Here is a 12,585-nt window from a genome sequence, read left to right on the forward strand (position 1 = left end):
TATCAATCTCATACCACTCATCTCATACCACCTCTTGCAGTATACATTATCAAATCTATAAAACCCAGGTGTGTGAAGTGTCCCTCATCCTTCATCTCTAACCCCTATTTCTTTGTACTAAGGTCCACCCACCTTCCTAAAATGGAAGGGGGATTTCTCATATTTCAGTGGCTTAAGGGTTAAACTATGATGTAACCTGTGAGTCAGTGACTGATATCAAGTATCAAAGACAAGTGCACAAAGAACTTAATAACTGTATTTCAATAGATTCACTAATTTCTCTAAATCCTACAATTTTTTCATACACTTCAACTATCTTAAATATTAAAATTTTGAAATAGTCTGATTGTTTACATATTGTTTTTAATAAAACTTTACTATAATTCAACTATAATTATATATAATAACTATAATTATATATAATAACTAATTATATATAATAACTATAATTATATATATATATATTTTTTGTGTAAATATATATATATATATATATATATATATATATATATATATATATATATATCAGGCTGTCAATGTTTTTTCAGAATAGAAGGGTACAAGTGAAAGAACAGGAGGGTACAGCCTTGCGCGGAGCGAAGCGGAGCAAGGCGTGCGCGCAAGCGCACGCGGGGGGAGGCCAGGAGGGGGGTGTCGCCCCTCCTGAAGCTGAAGCTTTTCTAATTATTCATCTTTAATTGGTGGCCTGTGGTGGCATTTTTGAGGGCAATTTACTGTCAAGTTTATTATAACTGAAGTATCAAAAGTAACATGAAATTGAATCTTGTGAAATAAATTATGAAAGACAAACAGAAGTATTACAGAGTTTATATGTTTATTGATACACCAGGTTATTATTATTTGCATACAAATTCTGTTGAATTACAACCTGCTTAATAAAGATCATAATCTGAACCGTAATCAGAATCACTGGAGTACTCATCTAAAGCCAAAGGCTTGTATGGCAGTACCAGCTGACAATACCTCAATATGTGTGATTCTCAGGCTGATGAAACAGTAGCTTCAGAAACTACATCTGCAAAAACTATTCCTTCAGATGTAGCTTTAGAAACTACACCTGCAGAAACTATTTCTTAAGAAACAACATCTGCAGAAAGTAAGTCAATAATTGTAATACGTTCCCATTCAATAACAGCTAATCGTAGAATTAAACAAAATCTTGTCCCCACTGCAAAACTGATGTGACCATATTAACATCACGACAAAAAATTCCGATCTGCGTCTGGTTGATACTGCGTAATTTTATTTTGTCTGTTTCAAGACCTCTCCACAGAGTTACCGGCTATGAATTTCCAGTGTGAAAATTTACAAATGTAATGGGGTAAATACGAGACCAGTGGCATCGTTGTCCGTCGGCCTCTCAATCGACAAGATTGAGAATATGTTGATTTATTTACGTAGTAAATCCTTGCGCGTGAAAGTTAACGATCAAATCTTTTCTCCTGATGACTATCTATTCTGATATCCCTCACAGTAGTCAGAGTTTTGTCGAAACCCACGCCGGCCAAGTGGGTAGGCTCACTACATGCATGATATATCCATATTCAAAACATGGTTTACTGCCGTATGCGTACGTGCAAGATACCGCGAAAGTATATAGTCAAGCCTAGCTAAATTTTTTGATTGCCCTAAACATTAAAAAATGTTGGTCTTGGTAAATGATTTTGAAGGATCGGAATACCGATATTTGCTTTTGAGGAAAGATTTCGGATGTCGGAAAATATTTATCAAACTTCAATACTCGGGCCTTCGAAACAACCACAGTACACAGCATGTACCGTAAGAATATATTTCATAGAACGGCGGCTTGGTGCAAACAAATTCAGTGGTATCAAAACTCACTAAAAATTGAGTCAATCCCCACAAAGTTTTTTTGCGCTGAGTAAACGATTCTAACTAATTGTAAAGAGTGTTCACGATCTGTAAACGGGAAAACAAATCAAAAATTCCAGTCGCTAAATACACGTAATGCTATGGCATTTTGCTCAGACGCGGCGTGAAATCTACATTGCATGCTATACCATTGATGGATTGAAACCCGATCACTGAAATTCCTCAGGAAAATAAAATGATTTACAAATATGAACATTACTTTTATCTCCAAAGCTAGTGTAAGCCTCTCGGGGTCTTTTTTGCACCCATACATCCAACGTGGCTGTCGTTCTTTTCGTAGCCATATCGATCGTGTACGTCCGAAAAGCGAAGCATTTTGACAGTACCGATTGAAACCAATCAGAAATCGGCTACCAACGAGCCTTAGGGGCTGCGCCTCTGTAGCACAGCGCAGCCAACGGTAGAATTGGGACAGGAAAGAATTTATAACGTGCGTAAAGATCATTATTGCAGGCCTTGAATAGGGAAAACAGGCGGCGGCAAGACCTGTGTCAGACGGCGATTTGCCGCCGGTGACCGGCTATAAATGACAGCCCTGATATATATATATATATATATATATATATATATATATATATATATATAATATATATATATATATATATATACTTTTATATATACTATACTTCAAATTCATATTTGTACCAGTATCTCTACGTTTTTACCCAAACTACACTTGTATGACATCCATTATTGCCATTGGTTGACTGCCTCAAACTGCTGTCATAAAGATTTTTTACTGAGCTGAAATGATGTGTGATTCAGTGTGTGATTTCACACACTGAAATGTTATAAGTAAGCTGACTGTGAGGGAATGGTTATAAGTAAGCTGACTGTGAGGGATTAGTTATAAGTAAGCTGACTGTGAGGGAGTAGTTATAAGTAAGCTGACTGTGAGGGAGTAGTTATAAGTAAGCTGACTGTGAGGGAGTAGTTATAAGTAAGCTGACTGTGTGGGAGAAGTTATAAGTAAGCTGACTGTGAGGGAGTAGTTATAAGTAAGCTGACTGTGTGGGAGAAGTTATAAGTAAGCTGACTGTGAGGGAGTAGTTATAAGTAAGTTGACTGTGAGGGAGTAGTTATAAGTAAGCTGACTGTGAGGGAGTAGTTATAAGTAAGTTGACTGTGTGGGAGTAGTTATAAGTAAGCTGACTGTGAGGGAGTAGTTATAAGTAAGCTGACTGTAAGGGAGTAGTTATAAGTAAGCTGACTGTGAGGGAGTAGTTATAAGTAAGTTGACTGTGTGGGAGTAGTTATAAGTAAGCTGACTGTGAGGGAGTAGTTATAAGTAAGCTGACTGTAAGGGAGTAGTTATAAGCAAGCTGACTGTGAGGGAGTAGTTATAAGTAAGCTGACTGTGAGGGAGTAGTTATAAGTAAGTTGACTGTGAGGGAGTAGTTATAAGTAAGCTGACTGTGTGGGAGAAGTTATAAGTAAGCTGACTGTGAGGGAGTAGTTATAAGTAAGTTGACTGTGAGGGAGTAGTTATAAGTAAGCTGACTGTGAGGGAGTAGTTATAAGTATTTAAAGCTGACTGTGAGGGAGTAGTTATAAGTAAGCTGACTGTGAGGGAGTAGTTATAAGTAAGCTGACTGTGAGGGAGTAGTTATAAGTAAGCTGACTGTGAGGGAGTAGTTATAAGTAAGCTGACTGTGAGGGAGTAGTTATAAGTAAGTTGACTGTGAGGGAGTAGTTATAAGTAAGCTGACTGTGAGGGAGTACTTATAAGTATTTAAAGCTGACTGTGAGGGAGTAGTTATAAGTAAGCTGACTGTGAGGGAGTAGTTATAAGTAAGCTGACTGTGAGGGAGTAGTTATAAGTAAGCTGACTGTGAGGGAGTGGTTATAAGTAAGCTGACTGTGAGGGAGTAGTTATTAGTAAGCTGACTGTGAGGGAGTGGTTGCATAAATAGGCAGACAACATCTCTCACCTGAATCTCCTTCCTCTCTGCTGGTTCATCTTTGCACGTGGAGCAACTCCATCCACTGCCATGAAAAACACTTTACGTGGTTTCACAATGCGAAAAAGGACCTGCAGAAATAACAAGTCCCAACAGTATAAATAAGCAACACACAGTTACAAAATAATACTTCATAGTGGGAAGATGAAAATTGTTCGATGACAACATGATGAAATACTGCAAGCCCAGATTAAATTTCCAAGTTTGCAACAATACCACAAACTGAGAGTGTTGGGTAATTGTGTGTAGATCAAGAGAGTATCTGTGTAAACTCAAAATATCTTCTATTTGTTGCTTCAGATCCAATACACAGAACTGAAATTCATAATTTGCTACATGTTGTTGGTTTCAAGTCTTTGAAAGTTTGTTTTTGACACAAGATTACTGGTAAATTATCCTGCACTCATTTCACATTTTGAAATTTGATTGGAAACAGTGTTTGTGGCTCTATGATGCCAAATATCAAGTCCCATACATGTCCTATTATAATTCACTGTATGCTCGCTCTGGGAATAAATTATCCTTTGAAACCTTTCTGTTCATGAAAGGCACACTATCACTAGCACATTATGAACATAGAGAGAACTTGGGTACACCAACAACAAAAGCATGCTATAAACATGAGTATGGTACTACTTTCAAAACTTCAAATGTACAATCTGCTTTGTGAGAACACATAACATTTAACCTCCGAACATTTCATTGATGAAAATGCAACCTTTTAATAAGCAACAACAAAGAATTATGTGTTATTGAGGAGAAAGCTGGCAATATAGCATGTTCACAAGTGTAAATTACCTCAATGTAATGAAATATATCTTGAAATATTTTCTCTTCTGATATTCTAAAATGTGGATCGTCATCATTTGGATGGGAACAGATGTGGATGATTCCATTCATATCCAGGTACAAGTTGTCAAATTCCGGGATCTATGAAGAAACATTAAAAACAAAGTGAATGATGTTTTACAAAGAATACAAACATTTGACATAATACAGGTCATGAAGTGTTGTCTAGTGTGACCTAACACTGTAAAGTTTTTGTGCTAGGTACGTTATTTAACACGTTAGCTATCTCTGAAAAATTCAGAAATATTTCAAAAGTTGGCTGTTACAAATGTTATGCATGACAAAACAAAGCTAACAATTTACGATAACTTTTACCCTAAACAATTTACTTTGTGTGTACAACAGATGCTTTCGGGTCAGTCACAATCAGGGTGCGCTAGAGTGTGTCGCTTGGGTCAAAATTTCAAGTTCATGATAACTGTCCAGTTAAATAATATGTTGAAAGGTTATGGTATGGGGCATATCTTCCTAAAATTTTGTGAAGCAAACGTCATTAGTATTACCACAGTGCACATTGTTTTATATGGTTGACGCAGTGTCACGGACGCTACAGAAATGTTGTACATGAAACACAAATGTCATAATAAAATTTTAAACAATGATTTGTTAATGCTTTCTTATGTTATTACAATATAAAAGATGCATATTGGCATTAAAATAAGCTATACTTGGTATGATTTACTTAATTTTTCCATGAATAAACACAACCTCAAGTTTAGTGAGAAATACAACAATATTGATCATATTTTTTAATAGGACTTTCAACTTCTCTATGTCCTTCCACTGGTATGCTGTACTTAAAAGTTTTATTGTCATGAATCAACCATGCTATAGCAACAATATTAATACCATTCAGTGTAATCAAAATGAACTTCTTTCTTAAATATTTTCTGTTTAGTATGACATGTAATTTTGTCACGGACGTTACCAAAATCAAACTTGAAAGTTAGGTCAATTTGAATTATAAAAAGCAATTAACAATCTTGTTTTTTTCTTTCTCTTTTCTCCAAAACCTTTCTGTATCAAACATTTAAATTGTGAAAATTGTGTCAAAACAGTGACATTTTCTTTATTAATTGAACAAGAAAGCTATAGCAACTACTGCAAAAATCAGTTGGAGTAAAAAATCACTGCAGCTGAACTTACTTCTGAGATCAACCCTCAAGTCGTTTTCTGACGACACTCCTCATGGTCTATAAAACAAGCATCTAAAACAAATCCTTCTTACAAAATCATTGCTCGTTATGTACCGGTAACTTTGACCAACATGTGAAGGAGTAGGCAGTCCGTCAATATCCGGCACGACAACCGAAAAGTCCGGTGAGTTAATTCAAACACACTTTGCCCATATCGCTCAAACAGTTAAAAGGTTTCACGATAGCGGTTTTAACAACGGGGAAACTGAATTTTTTTGAATTTGTCTCCATTTTATGCCACAACTTATCGTATAAAACCAAGATGCAATCTGTCATCGAATTGGTACTACAATCAACCAAACTGAAAAGATTGCTGAGCAGTACAGAAAACATCATCTGGCAAAGAAAATAAAAAACTGAGAGAGAGTCCATATAAATAATCAAAGTTGGCGGCATGAATTAAATAAACCAATACTCTCCTCAGACCAAACCGATTTCAAAGGCCATTTACAGCAAATATTGTTACGAAACCATGAAACCTGGGAATGGCTAAACACAGAGAAATAAGATTTATTTCTCGAAACAGCCTTTCACAACATGCTTTTCAAACACCGGAAAGCAGGCACCAATATCGACCGGAAATCTATTACAAAGTCCATGAAAAATTGACACAAAACTAAAAGTTCGGTTAATCGATTTTAATATAAATGCCTAAAACAAGTGATCGTTGTCAGATTAGTACATCATTTACTGTTAACATAACGAGCACTAGCAACGCTCAAAATATGCCCTAAAACAAAAATCCTTATAAGCGTCCAGAAACTCCGGTCGATGCTGGGTCGTGTTATTTATAATATGACACCACACACCGGATCGCTCACTATAGAGTCAGTCAATAGTGGCTAACTCTCTCAATAATGAATCTGGCTTCTCCTCCTCGAGGGCGAAGATGACTTCATCACACAACCAAGCGTAGGGGATACAAAACAAGAGAGCGGCTGATGAAGGAACCCCATTTTTGGTTCCGAAACGCCGTTAAGACAAATCACTCAATCAACAAACCGGTGACCGGGGACCCAGATCACATGACTAGGGTCAAAGCACTATCGATTCACCGGTGTCTCGCAATGTATTCCACACAAAATAAAAGCAATGATCCTTTTATTCACCATAGCGTAATACTAAAAAATCTTGGTAGAGCCGATGTGTAGAGTTGCCCTCATTTTCCTTTATATAAAATGTGGTGGTTATTTCACATTTAGATTGGCTTATAATCTGAAAAACAATGTTAGCATTTTATTGTAGCATCCGTGACATAATGAATTGAAATGGAATACACAATAATAAATGCATATACAGCACAGAATTCATTGTTCTTTTCACTAGAATTCTAATAACATATTTAATACAATTACTGCATTCTTAAAAAACACCAATCTAAGTGTTACAGTTGAGGCTGAACATAACTTTTTGAGTGTTTTATTAGTTTTTAAAAAATCAATTTTGTGCAAATTTACAATTCTATGCCTTAAAGACATTTTGTAACTCAACTCCATGTATGTACACACAATACACACTAGTATTTATATGTTTCAGTGGATTAACTGCTTTAAAATGTTTTAAATAGTTATTAATTATGACTATGTAGTAAACACCGTCACGGATGCTACACCGTCACGGATGCTACATTTCCATATTTTAGGAATATTAATAGTGAACGCAAGGGACAGTAATTATATAATTTGTTTATTTAAGGTAGGCACCTATTGACACTTAGGCCTGTGACATCAGATCTTTTATAACTCCTGTTGTCCTTAAGATATGAGTGTGTCACGGACGCTACAAGAAATTCCGACCACAACGATCTCCATTTTCATTTATTCACAAAACAATACAATATGCAATTTTATTTAAATTTTGGTGTATAAAATGCTTGTCATGGATGTTGTGGTTGGAATTAAATTCAATATTACAATATTTTATCCATTTTTCCACATATAAACTAAAGGTATATGTACTTATGGTCATAAAACACAAAAAACATAACGATGTTACAGTTTTGGTAAAAATACCACAGTTTCTGTTCCGATGCACATAGTCACATGAAATAACTTGTGAAAGAAAGGTTAGGTATTCTGCAATAACATATGTAAGCTAAAAATTCCACAATTTTAACACTGTGTTCCAAAAAAATTTTGAAATTAAGTATATTTTGAAGTGAAACAGCATAACGCTACTTTTTACAGTTTTTAAAGGCATTTTTGTGGATGTACAACCAAACCTGCACAATATATGCAATATTTCTTTATGTGACCAAGTTAGTTACAACTATTACTATTTATTAGAAACAAATAAGCAATATAATATCAGTCTGAATAGCAGATATATGTCCATAACAAATGAAAATCATCTAGCGCACCCTGATTGTGACTGACCTGTTTATTTACCTTCAAAAACTAGAAATGAGTCTTGGCATTTATTCATGCATGTATTTTTCACAGTACTTGGTGTTTGTTCTTTAGCTTGCTCCTGATGTTCTTTACTATCAAGCATAAACAGTTCATAAATAGATTCTTCCAGTGTCTCAAGGCGATATCATTCAGAATAGCTGCTGGACATCACCTACCCTGCCGCCAACTGGTAGTTACTAGCACTAGGGGCAGGACTAGGGTAATTGTCAAATGAGTAAATGTTCTAGCATCCTCAAAGAACGCCCGATATACAATGAATTTGCTGCCCAAGCTATTTCTCACAAGTTTTGACTGATTGAATAAATCATTTTGTAGTATCTACTGAGGTCTGATTATAAATGTATTGTTGTCTTACATGTATATATATCAAAATTACACAAACTTTGTAAGTTGTCTCAAACTTGAAATTGAAATAGCTCGGTCCTACTAATTACTGCCCGTGACTGCCCGTAGCTGCCTGAGCACTGCCCGAGAACTGCCTGAGCACTGCCCGAGGAAAAAGTGGGCCAAATTTCGCCCATTTTAACACTAGGCCAATAGGTTCCGTTTATATCATGCCCAGCCAACCAAAAATACCATTGATTTGGCGTTAACCTGATGTTTTCTCCGGCAGTTTTGGAACACGGAAGACATCGGTCTTGAAGGACGTCGCCAGCTTGATAGTGAGATCATACCATTCAGTCCGTGAGGTGGCACAATAACCTCGCCGAGCGCGTACAGCCTGACAGCCTACCACCCCTTGCACTGAATGGTATGATCTCTCAATCAAGTTGGGGACGTCTTTCTCGTTGAAAGCCCGGCGTCTTTCGGATTCTAAAACCGCTACAGAAAACACCAAATCAATGATATTTTTGGTTGTCTGGGCATATTATAAGTTCAACCTATTGGCTTCGTGTTAAAATGGGCGTAATTTGGCCTACTTGTTCCTCGGGCAGTCCTCGGGCAGATGCGGGCAGTCACGGGCAGTAATAAGTAGGACCCACATAGCTTTGGAAATGTGGACAGAACACAGTCACCAAAGATAAACTTGACATAAGAGAATGAAATGACGTTCAGATCATCTTCCTCTCCACTGTCTATGATCATGCATGTCTGTAATTCCATTTATCAACAGCCTCTTGTCTATTACACTACACCTGCATTAAACCATGGAGGCACCTTTCTTTATACCTCAATGATTAACCCTTTTCCTGCCAGACAGTAATAACTGTATCACTTCCCCATCAGCCAAGTCAGTAAAAAGCGGTATTGAGCCAAAACATGACGTATTTTCACACACTTGGCTTGGTATGTTATAGCATCTTTTGTCCAAAAAAAATCAACTTTACAGTATTATGTTTTCAACAGCCTTCAAATGTACAGTATTATGTTAAAATACATCATATGGAATACGTTGTGTTTCATTAATTTTAACCATCTTGACCTGGTGGTGAAATATGGACTTGGCAGGAAAAGGGTTAACACTGTTACACAAAGCTTACAACTTATTGCACATCACATGATGACATTGTTAGTTGGAAACATCACAGCACAGAACAGTTGGTGATGTCATATATTTTCAAATTACTAGTGCTCTTTTCATGCGGGAAAAAGTTAAAATGATGTAACTCTAAGATACAAGCTATGATAATAATAACTGAGAGTGATTTTTTTAATATTACATCTGTAAACTTTAATTTCATAAAAAATATCATAGAACACATCAGTGATATCAGACTGTAGGAAGTAAAAGTAAATACAGCAGGGAAACCATTAAAAATACACAATTTAGGAGTTTCAAAACTTGCGTAAGCTTTCTTTTTAGCCTGTCAATGGAGTGAATGGTACATACGGTCAGCGTGAAAACCGACAACCACTGAGCTGATAAACGATGGTCAAATGGAAAAATATCTAGAGGGTGAGGGCTAGAAATCAGCAAAGACCAAATATTTGGCTTATCTTGCTTTTGCTTCCGAAATAATTAAGCTGAAATATTTATATACATTTAAATATGTAGCATATTACTGCGTTACATACCTGATTCTCTCGTACAACTTCGCTGAGACAGGGATATCGCTCGCTGATCCATCGATAAAACTTTGGGACACCCATCGCAAAGCCTTACTTTAATTCCAATGGCTTTCTTGAGTTTGGGTTCATTCACGTGGACGGTGATGTCACCAAACGCCCAAAAACGAAAGTTGCTACGGACGGTGTAATGTTTCGATTTCCAGCTATTGCATCTGCCGCTTTCTTCGAAATTACAGAAATACCCGGAAGTGGGTCAAAGGTTACAAAACATAACCTTTCGTACGTACGTTTGGATTGGTAAATAGACTATGACCCTTCCGAATTTGTCAAACGAGGAAAAACAAACTGTTACCGTTGATGGTCCATAAAATATTAAGAAATGGAACTATTGAATGCATGGTAAGATATGATACACACGAATTTAACAAGTTACATCGACAAAGTGAAAATATTCTGCGACCTGCCACGTGAGACCACACACTGTAGACCAATAGAAACACCCAACACACAATATAAATTACCTTTATTGCAAAGCATTCTGGACAGATCTATGTCGTTGGTGGCGCTACTCGGATTTTGCTACAGAATAGTTTTTATAACAGACATTGTGATTGGACAATGATACCTGTAAGAATTTAAGTGTAACGTGAAATATCTTATGATACAAGAGATAAAACGAGATTATACTGCCAATTTACGTAGGATACGACTGTAAACTACGTTCGGCTTATTTCAACAGTGACATCAATACCAAAACTTCTCGAAAAATCCACACCTGCCATGGGAGACCACTGCATCATTATCCAATACCTTGTGCCAACTGATAATAAACATGTTAAAAATCAATGCGGAAATATAGTCATGGTTCATTTGCATGTTCAGCGCAGTTTAGCTACTTTTTGCGTAACACTCAATAGAAGAAAACATTGTTTTGAATTTCGTAAAACCATGGAGGTCTCTGCTACCTCCATGGTAAAGCTAAGCCGGTCAAAAGTTTTCTTACACCAAGAGCTTATTAAAAATGAACCCTCAAAATAGATCAGAAAAGAATTGTAAAAGTTTGAGAGCCCCGAGGCGCGTTCTACCTTTAATAACCCCTCAGATTACTTTTTCTTCTGGCTTATCTTTGATATATGCCGAAACCTGACATCATAGACTTATTTTATGTTTTATCAATGTATCTTCAAAATTAAACACAAACTACCAAAAACCATTCATTGCCAAAAAAATCGAAAAATCGGTCTTTATTCTGTTTATTTAATAAAGTTACACCTTATTTCCAGATATGAGATTCTGAAACATCGGCGGTTTTTCACCAGAGTTGAGTAGGAAACATAAGAAAATATTGTCTGACTTTGCTGAAATTAGCAGGATATACATCCTTTTACCTGTTAGATAAGCTTTAACTTCTATTTGCAAAACAAAAACGATATCTAACAGGTAAGGCCATGTCAGATGCTGTTTTTCGGGTAAAAGTCATGTTGCAGATACAGAGGCAACACAAGTTTGCCTTTGAGTCCTGCATTTAGCATTTTTTGCAGAATTTTCGATTGCTAGGAAAACCTGATCTGGGCTGCCAAATTTCAAATAGGTTTGCATAGGTGAACAATCAAACCTTTGAGTCTGTACAGCAGCAAGTTAGTTTGCTAGTCCCAGTGAAACTCCCCTTTAGCATCGCATTCACTGCACTCAAACATTCAAAAAACACAGACTTGAACTAAGTTTAATATTGAAGGTGTAGGTTAAGCCATGCCACATTTGTAAACACTTCCCAAATTTTTATGAGAAATCATAATGATATCACTAAAACTGATTTAGTGTTTCATCCGGGTTGAGCTTCCTTTCTGAGGAGCAGCACTCGATATAAAAAACGCTGTATGTGTAGGAGTTGTGTATGACATAGACGACCGGCCAGAGGCCGGCCAAGGCATCCAATATACCCCTTTTATATACTCTAGCTTTGAAAGGGCTAGCAAATCTAGCCTGGCTCTGCAAAGCAGGGCTGTGTCTACTGTGTGTTGTTATCACTGTGGGATGGAGGCGTAGCTGGCAAAAATACAGCCCTGCCATGCAATCATTTTTTACCTCCATGCTCAGAGATAGCTCAAGCCTACAAAATGGTGGACTATAGTGATAGTCATAGAATTTCTCTGTGGTTTCGTCATGTTTTGGGACACAAAAACTACCCTAAGCTTTCACTACTTCTATCACAGTGTTCAAACTATGTACAAATGTCCATAGTTT

At 36.6% G+C, this 12,585-nt stretch overlaps 1 protein-coding gene across 3 annotated transcripts in view; it reads right to left on the reverse strand.

The window, feature by feature from the left end:
* The window catches only part of LOC139137716 (5'-3' exoribonuclease 1-like), a 107,252-nt gene extending 96,376 nt beyond the window's left edge, over positions 1-10,876 (reverse strand). For all 3 annotated transcript variants that reach the window (XM_070705962.1, XM_070705961.1, XM_070705960.1), the window contains exons 1-3: positions 10,348-10,876; positions 4,674-4,805; positions 3,846-3,946 (exon numbers count right to left, since the gene is read on the reverse strand). In XM_070705962.1, the coding sequence (XP_070562063.1) occupies positions 3,846-3,946; positions 4,674-4,805; positions 10,348-10,422 (308 nt within the window). In that variant the 5' untranslated portion in view covers positions 10,423-10,876. The remainder of the gene's footprint in view (positions 1-3,845; positions 3,947-4,673; positions 4,806-10,347) is intronic.
* Positions 10,877-12,585: the final 1,709 nt, after the last annotated feature.

Source organism: Ptychodera flava, chromosome 7, assembly GCF_041260155.1.
Source record: "Ptychodera flava strain L36383 chromosome 7, AS_Pfla_20210202, whole genome shotgun sequence".
Classification (NCBI taxonomy): domain Eukaryota; kingdom Metazoa; phylum Hemichordata; class Enteropneusta; family Ptychoderidae; genus Ptychodera; species Ptychodera flava.